Raw genomic sequence first — 14,755 nt, forward strand, 5'->3', positions numbered from 1 at the left:
ATTTGAAGTGATAAATTACATAAAAGAGTTAATCTGAGTATGCACAGCTGCATGTAAATGTGGATATTAGTGGAATAATTATTTTCATTAGCCACATAAACAGCTTAGTAGGGAGTATTGTCTTTTTTGTATTAGGACAAAAACAGTATTTTCCGCATGTAAACGCAGTGAATTATTCAGCTTAGCACAACTGTGGATCCCTTTGAGGCTAAAGCCATGACTGCAACATCAATCTCCTCAAATGGTTGTCGAGTTCCTGCACATTGCCTTTTCAGCCATAGTGGCTTATTTTCTGACTTGTTGTTGCTGCTGGAAACTAAAACAACTTACTTCCTGCATGAAGGATGACTTTGCCGTAAATAACAGGTGACAAAACAGGAAGTAAATTAGAATGCAAAAGCTTTCATTTTGTTTTATCAGTTGGTGTTTACTTATGCAAAAAGGATATGGTTTTCTAACTTCCTCACCAACATCAGGGGCCTACAGATGATGTTCAGTCCTAGTTTTGACCGTGTCTGGATTTCAGATGTGTGAACACATGAAATTGGAATTTTTCACTTCATATTTGTGGTTATTTGTTGACTGACCTTTCGTCTTGAGATGGAGAACTCCTTCTCACACAGCTTGCAGTGGCTGGCTTCCTTGTCCTTCAGCCAAACCTGACCCCCCTGCAACAACATGATACAGTAAATCTCTGTTTCACCTGAACGTCACATTATAGACATTAGTAAACAGCACAACGTCACTAATACTAAAATTTCTGTTACTTTACCTGAAGAGCTTTGTTGGCTTCTTTGATGTCTTCAATCTTTAGTTTGGATCTGATGACAAAAATGATAAAACTGTTATAGGTAAAGGAAAAACATAAAAATCAACCACCTCAGGTCATCAAACCTTTATTCATTCTGAGGGAATTATTAAAAACAGTAGAAACTATTGGAGGTTCTCTTTTTAGTTTCATTTAGAAAAATGTGTTTGCTCTTTCTCAAGAATTGGAAACTTCACTTTTTTGCAAGAATGTAAATTACAAGTAAAACATGCAAAAACACTGGTATGGTACATTAAAGCTACAGTTGGTTTTATGAAAATAACTTAGTGTCATATCTGCTGAAACTGTCTCTATATTCTGAAAGAAATACATGAGAAAGATGGTCTGTAAGAAATCATGTCCGTGCTCCTCTACCTACTGCATCTAATGACATTTTCTAAAATCGCAGGTGGTGCTCCAATAACAACCAATCGGAGCCAAGAAGTCTAAAGCAGCTGTCAATGCTTGCGAAATATGGTCAAACTAGGCAGCATTGAACAAATATGAATCAAGATTGTTTCTCTTCTCAAATGTTAAGAAACATATTTTAGTGTACTGTTTAGCTGCAAAATGAGAAGGTTTGTGACCCCGCCACTGTACTAAGCACCGCCCACCAACTAGACAAACATCCCTAACGTCGGAGCAACAACTTGGAAAGTCAGATACAAGATTTGTTCAGTTGACTTCATATTATCAAAAACATGGCGGACAATAACAAATATTTGGTTGATTTTAAGAAACTTTTTCTTAACACACATATGGCATATCAAGTTTTTGCTTACATATAATTCATAATATGGTATTAGGTTACGACTGTTAGTTACTGTCCAAGTATAGCATCCTAGAATAGTTAGAAAAGTTATTTATTAGCATTAACCACATTAACAGGTCAGGTAAAGCAATATTTTAGTGGTTTTAAGCCATTAATATATAACACAACTTCTTTGTGGTGTCCTTGTTGTTTCCACATTACAACCAATGAGCTCATGAACACACCAAAGTCGGAAGAAAGACTTTCCAAGGAAATGAGAACATCTGAAGAGCGTGTGAATGCAACATAACTACAGCTTGTGCGTAGACTGTCCAGGTGCTGTCCTGCCCTCGCAGTTGAGATCTGCCTTTTTTGTTCCATGTTATTCACTAACATTTAGAAAACAGACAAGGACATTTGTGTATCGATGCCAAATATTCCACCTCTACATAGCAATTCACCTATGAGTCTTTTTTTCCCCCCCACCCCTCATAAACACAACTTTCTAATGGCGCACACATTTTTAAAATGAAAGCACACATACTCGCTCAGTTTGGAGCCCAGTTCCTCGAGAGCCTGTTCTTGGTCCTCACAGATGGTCTTCAGCTGAATGTTTTCATCCTGGAGACGATGGAACTCCTCGAAGAAAAATGCAACAGGCGACATGCATCAGATCAAATCAGATCACGTGCTGCAAATGTTGGGTCACACACACAGGTATGTAATAAAACGTACTACACAGTATCACACACGGTACATTAATTTCTCTCAATCTTCTTACCTTCTTAAGTCCGTTGATCTGCAGCGCCTCTGTGCTGAGCTGAGACACAGTATCCCTCTCTCTGTCTAGATCATTCTGTAGCGTCTGCCTCCATTCCCTCTCTATCTTCAGGTCCATCTCCAGCTGCTGGCTACAGGAACACAAACGTATATACACACCAGTAACAGGTAAAGATGACATACAAGAGACAGAGATACAGTGAGTAACAGATTATATAGGCCACACTGCTTTGTATATGTTTGATTTAATTGTATTTTACTGGTCCTAGGTATGAATGAGGGCTGTGACAGTTTCAGTTAAAGGGAAAAAAGCTTTATCACCAACTGCTGGCTCACCATGCTACACAGCTTATGGTGTATTAGCCTCTGTTGTGTCTCTGAGCACTACAGCTTCTCTAGATTTATGTATGTGTGTGCCAATTAGTCTGTCTTTGGAGGGGTTTTGCTTACAGTTGCCTTTCTCTGTGTTCGATCTGCCGCTGCAGGCTGTCGGCCTTGTTGGCAAAGTCCAACTTGAAGCGTCTGGTTCCCTCCTCGGCCGAGGTGCGGTGCCTCTCTGCCTCCTGTAATCTGCACCATTATAACCAGGGACAAACTCAGGACCATGGAGAGAAAAAACTGGGATGGGGCGCGGGGTTAGGAGGGAGAGGGATAAAATAATACAGGAAAAGAGGATGACTGGGAAGGGACTGGGGTTTCTGGGTGGAAAGATGAAAGAGGGGTGGCTCAGGGTAAATGAAGGTTGCCTTATAACACCAGAGAGTAAAACATAAAAGAGTGCAGGGGTTCAAAACAGTTAGGAACACAAAGGAGTGATGAGTCCAAATAAAGACACATGATGAAACAATGAGGGAAAACCGCCTTCAAGCAAAAGAATTGACAAGAAATAAAAGAGGACAGCTAACAGAGAGAGCTCAGACAGAGCGAACAGTGCTGTCTTTTGCAACGTCGTACAGTATATATCCACAGCATTTAGAAAAATATGCCAATTTCATTGTTTTAACTCAACATTACACAGGGAGGAAACATTTATAGCTTGTTTCCAGGATATGTCTTTTAACAAAGGTTAGATCTTAGATACTTGGACGATGAGGAGAACAATCCCACAACATCCTGACAGCAACTGTCGATGTGGAGCTTTATAACTCCTTAAAAATCACACAGTAAATGCACGCGTTAACAGCCCTCTGAACGTGGCCAAAAACTCAAACCACACCCAACACTTTCAAAACATCTAACTTTATTGGTAACGGTGGTAAAAGACAGTAGTTGTGAGTTTCCAACAGCTGTACTGAGTGTTTATTCGTCTATAAACTGAGAGGAGTTACAGTACTATGAACATGGAGTTAGAATAGGTAGAATGATTACTTCCTGATCTATCACAAAAGTCAATAAATATGCCAAGACGAGACACAACGACACATCAAGTTCCCTTGAGAGAAACTCCAGAGGTTTACCTTTTTTTTTTTTTTAACACTTGGCTCAGTTCTGTCTGTTTTACAGAAACAAAGCACATGATTTGAGCTAAAGCTGCTGGTCCCACTGAGCTGTATACATTTGCAAAACCTGACTCGATCTTTAAGTTTTCAGTTCAGGCAAATCTACACAAGGAGGAGATGGGCTGTGTCTGAAATCACTCGCTTTTCACTGTAGACTGCACTAGATTTATCCGCTCGTCTGAGTGTGAAATCCACTATCCTCAAAAATTCTAAAAGCGAAAAAAGTAGCATCCATATCATGTGACCTTCTTTCTGCTTGTAACATTTTATAACATTACCTGTCAGCGATGATGCAAAATGACAATGGTAAGTGCCAGGTATCTTTATTTTCTGCTCACTAGAAACTATTTTAAGTAAGAGAGTAGTGAGTGAGTGAAGAGGGGACTGGTTTCAGACACAGCGAGGGTCATCACAGCCAGTCAGAAGCAGGTCAGAAGGTGCAACACATGCAGAGCAAACTGGCAACAAATTAAAAGCAGGAGGCTGCACAGGCAAACTCCTGTCTGACTGAACATCAGGGATGGGAACTGAGCACCGGTTCCAGTTGAGAACCAGTTCCAAATTGTCTGATCCATCTGAATCGTACGTCTCTGTGCTTATCAATTCCTTTTATCGACGCTGCCATGTTTTTCTGACAGTTGTGTATTGTACCACAATGATGTCAAACTAAAGCTTCCACGCTGCCAGAAACTTGCAACAAGAAGGAGTCATGGCAGAGAGAGGAAGAAACAGTCCAATGCATGGCTTCAGTGCTGTTTGTAATATCTATAAAATGATACTTCAGGTCATGGTGGAAACACCAGCAATACACTTAAACAACTTTCTATGCAACATGGGCTTAAATTTCACAAATGCCATGTATTTGACACACGTCGTACTAACATTAGTGCCACACAGGTAGGATCAGTAGATTTTTCTCTGACTAAAAAAACTTACATGAAAACAAATGCTGTACAAATATTCATTTCATCTACACTGTGTTTACACTCAGAGATAATAAAACACTTGCATTGATGCTGAAAACCTGTGTAGGCCTACTTTTCCCCCACACAGAAAATTGATCAGGAGTCAATAAGGGAATCGATAAAGAATCAGAGTGATAAGCAGAATCGATAATGGTATTAATATCAATAAATTCTTCCCATCCATGCTAAACATCTGTAGCAAACACCACTGACTGACTGTGATGAAATATAGGCAGCTATACGAACAGTTTGTGTAGGCTGTATGAGTTTTATGTTCCTGCTCGTGCTTTGGACCCAAACACTGTCAGCTCCCTTAAAGTTAAAAAACAGTCAAGCATGAAACAACAAGTTACTCAACAACCTCTGCAGAGCCACTATGGATGCCACTTAGGGACAGTACAGTCATTATTAGGGGGGAGTCCAGAAAGTGGGGAGGGTTGCACTTTTTTTTTATTTCTGCTGAGGGGATTTCAGTCTAAACTTTTTGGGAGAGTGGCAGGAGTATTGTAAGTGACTAAACTCTCCATCTCTCCAGTGAATATGACATTTGCCATTTCACTTTATTCAACATTTAAACTGAAAGCACAGGACAGTGAATTAAAATGTGTCAAAAATGTTTAAGTGTCATATAAAGTGACAGCATACTCGTACTCGTACGATAAAGTGACAGTGACAACTTTTGGTTCAAAAAAACAAACAGTAATGGCGGGAACATTTTTGTAACCAGGACATATGAGTTTGATAGGTTTGCTTCAATAGTGGCAACTGGCAATTACACTATCTATTGTGCTTTTAGCTACATGAAAATTATTACTCCATTGAGAAATGTCGCACATTCATTGTGCAATTTTAGATACTAATAGCAAAATGAACTGGATGTACTAGATGTTGTCCGTAAGCCTTAGATGTTGATATTTGGTTGAATTTAGGTTGTGACGTCAAGTGACCATGATTCAATGTCAGGACAATGTCTAATGCCAGTGTCAATTGATGTAGAATACTGACAAGAGATGATGTTGATATTTTGTTGGTTTAAAGTTGTGTTGTTAAGCAACCAAAATCAAACATTTTCCAAACGTTTCATACCAACGTCATTTTGACGTAGAATATGGACATTTAGTCGTAAGGTTTGGAGAACAAAGCCCAATGTCTGAAAAATGTCTTACATCGTTAGACCTTTAAAATATTTCCAAACAAAATTTAACATCTTTCTGACGCCATTTTGACGAGGAATCCAAAGAAAATATTATCAACACTGGGAGGGGTCTTGCTTTTACAAAGTGCAACAGTAAGTTTAGCAACAGCTCCCCTACCCCAATAACTGTTGTACAGTCCCTAAATACTAGAGTGACACAACTCTGTTAACCAGTGGCTCTGAATGTTGCCAGATTAAGAAGTGGTGATACAACGGGAAAGCCCACTATACTCATTCTAACTCAATGTAAACAACAACAACAACGACCCTGTGATTACACCTCAGAGTCAACTATCTTACTGTCAGTGTTACTGCATATAAACTGACTACTGGAGACAGGAAGAATGTGTAGCATGTGTATGTGTGTGAGGCTGAGCATGTGAGTGGATAGATAAAGTAGTGTATGATTAATTAAAAATGTTTCTATTAAAGTATAACTGATGTAATATTCAGACAGTTCTCTGACCAGCTAAACCGGAACATTCAGAGGAAACTTATCTCCCCTTATCATAAACCAGCAAGGTTGTCTGAGGACGATTTAACTGAAGTTCATAAAAACATGTTGCAGTGGTCTCACTCTGCTGATGATGATCATGTTTCAGTAATTAAAAAGGGACCAAACCATGCATTCAAGTTTCACCTGATTCTGCGGCTGCTCCCCAGCCATTAAACCATCTGAATATTAAGTGCAAAAAACAGGAATGTTCCTTTAAGTTAAGTCAGTTTATTCATTCGGTCGTAAGCAATCGTGTGTCTGCGTTTTGCGTGGGTATGTGCATGTTTGTCCTCAGAAGGAGATGTCCTTGACTAGCTTGTACTGGTGCTCTGTGTCTGTGCTGGCACACTTAACAAATGACATAGCAAGCGTTCTGGTCTGACTTAGCAGATCCTTATCACTGCACAGGGGAGCAGGGATAAAATCAGGAAATAAACCAAACGTGGTTCCAAGGGAGCAAACGAATGGATGGATGAGTGGATGGATGGCATAAAAAGAGACAAACAGAAGGGAGGAAAGAAGGAGGAAAGAAAGGAAGGAAGGAAGAAAGGATGTCAATACATCAGTATTCTAAGTGGCCCCAATTACACTGAACACTTTAAGTGACTCTCAACATCACAAGCACAGCAGTAAGGGTAAATAAAAGGCATTAAAACACAGAAATCTGATTTCAGGCTGCCAGGTTCACACTGTCATCAGATTTGTTCAGTCTGGATATATTTCCCTCCACAGTAAGCATATGAGTAATGAGTATAGGTGGGGAGGAGAAGCACAGAAAGGTAATGTGGACAGATAGATGAATATAAATAACTACATCAGACAAAAAGTGGAGTTTTCAGGTGAAGTGAGCACAGAAGTACGCTATCAACATGATAGATTAAAGCCTAATCTCTCTAAAGTAGACAACACATTAAGTTCTGAGGGGGAGATTTATCTGTAACAGCTGCTAAATAATTTTAAACAGTAACTCTGTCTGAACATTTTACCTTCTTCATTTGAGTTTTCAGCTTTAATACAAAACTCCCACTGAAAATAACAAGTGTACTGGGGTCTGTATCCTACCAGCCTACTGTACATACACTTATAGAGCAGCAAAAACATTCAAAACCAATCACAAATAGGATGGAACAGACTCAAACCAATGGGAGGGGAGAGGAGAGGGGAGGGGTAGACCGTGTTGACTGGTAGACGATGAGGTGAGGAGGGATCATAAGGCACCAATGAACCAGCGAGTCTCACAACAACTGATATGGAAATAAGGAGCATTATACACTGACTGTGGTGCAACACAGCATGCATGGAAAGATCAACAGGGTCATTTATAGACAAGATAAATTAAGGACTGCAAGGTTTCCCCGAGGAAATAGTTATAGGAAATCCTGACGCTTCTTGTCTCATATTCAGTTTAGTTAAAGGGTGATGGCCTGAACAATAATGTTCAATACACACTGCACATGATATGGTGCTTCTGCTCTTTTCCTCTGAAGGTTAACGTTATTTTTCATAGAAATGTATTCAGTTTTACAATGTTATGATGTAAGTGGAGGTGGCCTTTTTTTTTCACTTGGCCTGAAACCTGCATTGGGGACAGTGATTTCAAGCATATTTTTGGCAATTTTAGTAGATTATATAAAATTGAATCTCTAGGGCAATTGCAAACCCTGCCAAGTCTCTGTCAAGTAAAAGCTTTGGATCTAAAATTTCAGTAAATTCTGTACAAAAAAGACTTTTGGAGCATGCAAAAGTAAATAAATCACAGCTAAAATAATGACATTTTGGAAATTTTGAAGGTTTTTAGTGGACAATAACAATGTGCGATTTAGTTTCAACTTTGGACAGCATAGAGATCTAAGACGCAAACACTTTCTAGTGTGTCTTTTTGCAGTTTCGTGAGAAAAGTGCAAGCTGCCTCCAGTGAACTGAGACTACCTCTCCTTACATCAACAGAAACGAATACATCTTTATTAAATAGAACCTTATAAATCTTCAGAGAAAAGTGAGGAGGGAGGCATTTCACAAAACACATTTGATGACTGTTCAGACTGCCATGGAGTAACCAATCATATCAGAGGCTCAGCTCAGCCAATGACAGAGACTTATCAATCCCATCACACGTTGCAGCGTGATCTAAAAACCCTTCTGTAGTAAGGTGTTGTGCTGTGGAACATTTTTGTAAGCTGAGGGCACAGGAGAGCAATAAGGAGGTTTGGAGGAGACAAGGATTAACACCTTTAACCAATTTCCTATGAGAAACCCTTAAACAGTGAAGAGGAGAAAGAGTCAAATACATTTTCTCCATGTTTTCTCCCAGTTCTCTTCTCGATAGCTTCAAGCTGCACTATGCAGACCTCTGAAAGGTTCTGTATGCAACATTCAGAGCAATGATACAGCAGCAAACCACGATTAGCTATGTAAAGATATAGCAGAGCAATGGCATCCTGAGCAGAGAATAAAGTCAAGCTACCTCTGTGTGTGTGCTGTAATCAGAGCTTCTCTGTGGTTTGTTGTGATTAGGCAGTGCGGACGTGCGTTTTCATGCATGTGTTTGTTCAATTGGCTAGCTCATCTTCATTGCATTGCTTTGCACTCCACTCATACAGCAGCTGTCACTGATATCGGGGTGACGTTGTCACAGAAGCGTAGCGTAGCATTGTGTAGTGCTGTTTATGTGATTAACACCATTAACACATCTACATGTTGAGAACCATGTCCAGACAACTCAAATGCTCTGGATTTTGCATAGAGCCCCTTAAATAACTATGTGCTTTTAAGTAATTATTTTTAAAATATAAAATAAAATAAAGACAAGATGACTTTTGATGATTTTGGCCTGAGAACTAGTCCGTTTTTTGGGATTTCTTATACAATTTTGGTTCAATGGTACAATCAAACCTGTTCTCCTGTGGGTCAAACTTACTATGCTAAATTAAAGCATGTATCTTTTGGTAAACCAAAGTAGGGGAGCAGAGAACCTGCTTTGTATTGGAGGAGAGACTGAGGAGAGACTGAGGAGACACATGGGAGAATGTGATTTTCCTGTTCTGATTAAGGCGTGCTGTTCCTTTACAGGCAGCGAATCTCACCTTTGTTCCAGCTGCTTCATGGTGGCAGTGATCTGATTGGTCTTCTCCTCCAGACGAGTGATCACGTCGTTCTTCTTCTTCATCTCCTCATCAGAAGACTAACAATGAAAAAGAGTCATAAGTAACAATAATAATTACAGTACATGACAACAAGTCCAGCCAGGTGAGGATGTGCGTGTTTGTACCTGCATCTTCTGGTACATTTCTACGTTGATGGCTTTGACTTCATCAAGTTGATGTCTCAGTCCGATGAGTGTGTCCTGTTGATGAAAGACAAAGAATTCACTGTTTAGGTCACGTTTTCATGTGACTGCTTCTAGTTTCCTGCAGCAAGTCTCTTTAATTTAGCATGCTCGTCTTTCAATTTTTTCTGTCCTCCATTCAGTCAGTCAGTCATTTCAGGGCTTTATTATTACTATTCATTGTGTATCTATTCATCTTCACAATTATTCATTCACTGGGGGTCTGAGTAAAATAAACCCAGGACTATATATACGTACATACACGCTGTTAAATCAGGCCTGGTTCCAGAATAAAATTACTTGGGGTGCATCTGAAACTGGACAGCAACAGCAATGAAAAACAGTGTAGAATATAAAACATAAATAATTTATTTCAATTAGACACACTCCAACCAAAATTGGCATGGAAAATAACGTTTAATGTGGTTACTGCTGGACATAAAAGAACCGAAATAGAAGGTGCACATGGAGATACCCACACAATCTGTACGCCAAGACCTGCCACCTTTCATTGGCATTTATTATTCAAATTTCAACTGAGAGTGTAAAATATTAAACAGAGGGTGCTATGCATGCTTTTGCACCCCTGTAGAACTAGGCCTGTGATAAATACTGGCCAGTTTTGGAGCGTGGTCACATTCATGTGTATATACCAACATTTCAAGCCAAGAGCTACCAGTTAGTGAGCCAAAATATATGAAGGACACACTGGAGGTCACAATGCATGATACAAATATTCATATGTCACATACCCCATGCTCCTGTGCAATAATGATGCTCTTCAGTCTGATAGTTGATTCACCTGATGATGTTTTTAATGACACCATCAACCTCCTTACAAAGCTGTGATGATGCTGCAGCCATGACAACTCCCATATGTCACAGCTCGGCTACAAATGTCAGCTGCTGGTGTTTATGTAGCAGAGTTCACATGTTGGTAGTCAAAGGCCTGATGCTGGCAGGTCTGCCAGAGAGAGACGGGCAGAGAAGCTGGCATGGTATTACTGCTCCATGTGAGCATGTACGGGCTGGTGCTATATTTTTAGTTTCTGCCCCCAAAGGGCTTGTTATCATGAGCTCTCTGGTTGTGAAGACACCATGTCTAAAAAACAACCACATCATTCTCAGTCTAAATATATCCTTTCTTATCAGTTGTTCGGTGTTTGCACTAAATTGGCGTCACCATTGACAATTGCCATTTTAGGCCTGTCATGTAACTTCTTTTATTGGATGATATATTGTCACAGAAACAATTGTGATTAATGATATTACTGTTATTTTGAGACCGTTTGGATAGAGGGCTTGGGCGGTTTGCTGGTAGATTTACGGAGTGGAGGACGGAGTTGTTGGAGGGTAAAACTGCAAACGACGGACTGCAAGGGACTGGCAACTGTCAGGTGCTGTGCGTCTTCCGCTTCAAAAGTGCAGCTGTGGGCTACGCAGGCTAAGCTTCGTCGTGTCATCTACAAAGTGTTGTTTTATAGGCCATTTATTCTGGCATCATGTTGGTTAAATTGTTGCTGACATTCTCATGTAAACGAGCGCACATGTAAAAACAACGGGCATAATCAAGGTCAGCAAAATGATCGAGGTCATGTCCATACATCATACGTTAAGTCAATGACATCATTATCGTGACAGGCCCTTTACCATTATATGCAAGTTATTTATTAACCCATGTCTCTTATAATGTTCAGTCTTCATGTTGTGTGATTTCCATTCATCTTTAGTCACTCTGGATAAAACCAACAATTAAATGTCTTTTGTCTTTCCTGTTGTGTATATTTCGTCTACATTCAGCTCTTGAAATCTTTTGTAAATAAATCAATACTCCACAAGGAGAGCAGAGTGAAGAGCTAACCAGATGGAAACACAAACTGTATGCTGACCTGCTTTTCATGAATGTCTTTCTCCAGAAGTTTCATGGCCAGCTCCATTTCCTGTTTCATCGACACCTGGACGACCAGCTCATTCTCTACATCCTATAAATAAACCATATACATGAATATATTCTGTTATTATTTCTGTTACTACAACATTTTATACACACACACACATGCAGTCCCAGTCTGACCTGTCTGAGCTGACACTCCTCCTTTAGTTGCCTTTGAGCCTCGTTGTACATCTCATCCAACCCCTGACGTGATTGTTTGTACGTATCTCTCTCCACTGTCGCATCACCTTGGGTTACCTAGATGAATATCATCAACAGGAAGAACATGTCAACCGAATCATGAGTCTGTTTTACCAGTTTGTAGTAAGAGCTGACAGTAACTGTTGGAATATTGAGGGCTGTAATTTTATGTTTATTTTATGTGCGTGTGTAATGCTGTACCTCTAAATGTTGTTGTGCCTTCAGCAGAATGAGACTGTTTTCACTCCTCAGCTGCTGGTTCTCTTCCTGGAGTTTGATGATGTTGTTCTTGGCTATGGCTAACTGCACACACAAGATAAAATAATTCAGCTGATAGCGAACAGTTTGACACTGACACTGTAATTTAAAAAAAAATATTTGATTAAATCATCACATCACGATTGCTTAACTTGTATCAGTTGTTATAAGGAAAGGAATCATATTACACTGAACAATATAAAACAATGATAATACAATGGTTATCTTATTTATTAAATCTTTAATAACAAAGAAAAAACATTTATGGGTTTCTTTTGTTGCTTGTTCAGCCATCTTACTAATGATTCTAGGTTTGGAGTCCTGTGCCTCTGAAAAACCTCAGTCTGGAGCCCTACACTTTGCCCTACCTCTTTATTTGTGACAGCCTTCCTTTACACATGAATGCACAAAACAAAGGAGTAAGGGCACAGTGGTAGGGGCAAGAGGTATAGAAGGACTGAGCCTTGAACTCTGAGGTTAAAGTACCAATTTTCACCATTACTCTAAATCTAACACAGGAATGCTGAGTGTGGGCCTCACCTCCTCTATGAGTTTAGAGTTGGACTTCTCTAGTGAGTCCACTCTGCCCTGAAGACCATGAACTGTGGAGCTGGACACACAAACACAGAAATTAAAATCAGCTTAATTTCATTTCTAATCTCAATGAAGTTATAGTGCACATTTTTTCAGAATATGGGATTGTAGTAGTTGTGTTATATTCACAGCTGAAGTGTTAACATGTGAAAGCAGATGTTTTCCCTCCTTTGAATTGATACAGCTGGATAACAATTTGTAAAAGCTGTCATCAAGTTTATGAGGTTTATTGGCATTCACAGGTTTGGAGGAGTGACGTGTCTCATAGCTGCAGCTTGTCGTGCATGGTTAGCTTAGCATATGTTCAGAGACTGAGGACAGTAACTGACAATGTTATTCAGTGTCATATCACACATGAGGTTTGTGTACAATAATCCTCCTAACTCATGAACATGCTGGTTTTTAGCTCTGTCACAGCTGCAGGATTTAAATAAAGATTCACAAAACCAGGACTGCATTCAAGGCAGCAGCTCAACTCACTTTCATTTAAATGAGACACGAGGTTTGTAAAAACAGAAAAAGGAAGACTGAAAGAGGAAGTGTGACAGACAGTCTGTGCTTTAACGAGTCTGTCTGTAGGACAGATGGCAAAGAGTTGCACTTCTGAAACAAGCAGTCGTGTTCAAACAAGAACTGACTGAACAGTGATTCTATTTTAAGATGCAATCAGCCCCCCGCCTTTGATTTGAGGCGGCATACCACTGCTCAAACATCAATCAACAGATGAAAAAATAAACTGTGAGGAAAAAATCAGCCACTGCTCAGGTACAAAACACACAGAAAAACAAGCGTCTTACTTGAGTTGTCGGTTAAGTTCCTCGACGTAGTTCTTCTGATCCAAGATGGATGCTATCTGGCTATTCCTGTTGCCATGGAAACAGATATAAAACAGAGCATCACATTTAGGGGGGCCTTGGAGACTTGGTGTTTTAAAGAAAGGGGAGAGACGATAAAAGATCGTACCTCTCTTCACTCCTGTAGTCATCAATGTCGTTCTTCAAGTACATGGAGAAGTCAATCACCCCAACCTCAAATGAAACAATAAATAAGCTTAGTTAACATCACTCAAAAGGAAGGACCCGTGTGTAGGATTTATAGGGATCTACTGGCGGAAACAGATATAACAAATATGAAATATAATATTCAGAGTTATCATGTTTTCGTTAGCTTAGAATAGGCCCTTTATATCTACATAAGGAGCAAGTCTTCTTCAACAGAGTCCGCCATGTTGTTCCACCATGTTTCTACAGTGGCCCAGAGCAGACAAACCAAACACTGGCTCTAGATAAGGCCTTTGGGGTTTTTACATCACCTGAAGGTCACTGAGTTCACGTTAGGGAGGGGTCAGCAGAGGGGTATTCAGTTGGTTGCAATCTGCAATGTCACCACTAGATGCCACTAAATCCTACACACTGACAGCCACCAGAACATTCACAACAATCAGGCATGTGCACAAGTACACCGTTAATTAAAACTCACACAAAACAAACAAAATGTTTGCTGATAAAGTGAATGTAAACAGTTAATATCCATTATATATTATACATTTACTAATAGCACTAATTAATCTGAAACTACCACAGTCAAAACACAGAGTTACAGTCTAAAGAAACCTTGATGTGTTGATAAATAATTAAAATGAATAAGTAAAAATAAGTAGTTACCCCAATCATTAGTTTTTATCATGAATGGATTTTATCATCTTGGCTTCAGGACTGGAATCAGACCTAATTGACACCTGCTATTAAATGTATAATCTCTTTGTGGTAATTTGTTTTACCCTGTGATCAGACAATGACTGAATATAAACAAACACAGTTCCAGCTTACATCATGTTACAAGTATCTGGGCCACATTCAGTCAGGTGTGAACACAGTCAGGGTGTTTGCTTTAGTGAGAAAATGTGTTTGCACTCAGGACAAAGTCTCCACCTATGGAGTAGAAACATGA

At 39.6% G+C, this 14,755-nt stretch overlaps 1 protein-coding gene across 7 annotated transcripts in view; it reads right to left on the minus strand.

Moving 5' to 3' along the window:
• The window catches only part of rufy2 (RUN and FYVE domain containing 2), a 32,450-nt gene that overhangs the window by 4,700 nt on the left and 12,995 nt on the right, over positions 1 to 14,755 (minus strand). For 5 of the 7 annotated variants that reach the window (XM_049565381.1, XM_049565388.1, XM_049565397.1 and 2 more), the window contains 13 exons: positions 13,769 to 13,833; positions 13,603 to 13,668; positions 12,752 to 12,821; positions 12,155 to 12,256; positions 11,894 to 12,010; positions 11,709 to 11,801; positions 9,763 to 9,837; positions 9,578 to 9,675; positions 2,790 to 2,909; positions 2,341 to 2,470; positions 2,104 to 2,198; positions 773 to 821; positions 588 to 668 (listed from right to left, as the gene is read on the minus strand). In XM_049565381.1, coding sequence (XP_049421338.1) covers positions 588 to 668; positions 773 to 821; positions 2,104 to 2,198; positions 2,341 to 2,470; positions 2,790 to 2,909; positions 9,578 to 9,675; positions 9,763 to 9,837; positions 11,709 to 11,801; positions 11,894 to 12,010; positions 12,155 to 12,256; positions 12,752 to 12,821; positions 13,603 to 13,668; positions 13,769 to 13,833 — 1,161 coding nt within the window. Of the gene's footprint in view, positions 1 to 587; positions 669 to 772; positions 822 to 2,103; positions 2,199 to 2,340; positions 2,471 to 2,789; positions 2,910 to 4,762; positions 6,895 to 9,577; positions 9,676 to 9,762; positions 9,838 to 11,708; positions 11,802 to 11,893; positions 12,011 to 12,154; positions 12,257 to 12,751; positions 12,822 to 13,602; positions 13,669 to 13,768; positions 13,834 to 14,755 lie in introns of those variants that run through there. The other 2 variants (XM_049565372.1, XM_049565405.1) reach the window with 2 other exon arrangements.

This window comes from Epinephelus fuscoguttatus, linkage group LG2 (genome assembly GCF_011397635.1).
Source record: "Epinephelus fuscoguttatus linkage group LG2, E.fuscoguttatus.final_Chr_v1".
Taxonomy (NCBI): Eukaryota; Metazoa; Chordata; class Actinopteri; order Perciformes; family Serranidae; genus Epinephelus; species Epinephelus fuscoguttatus.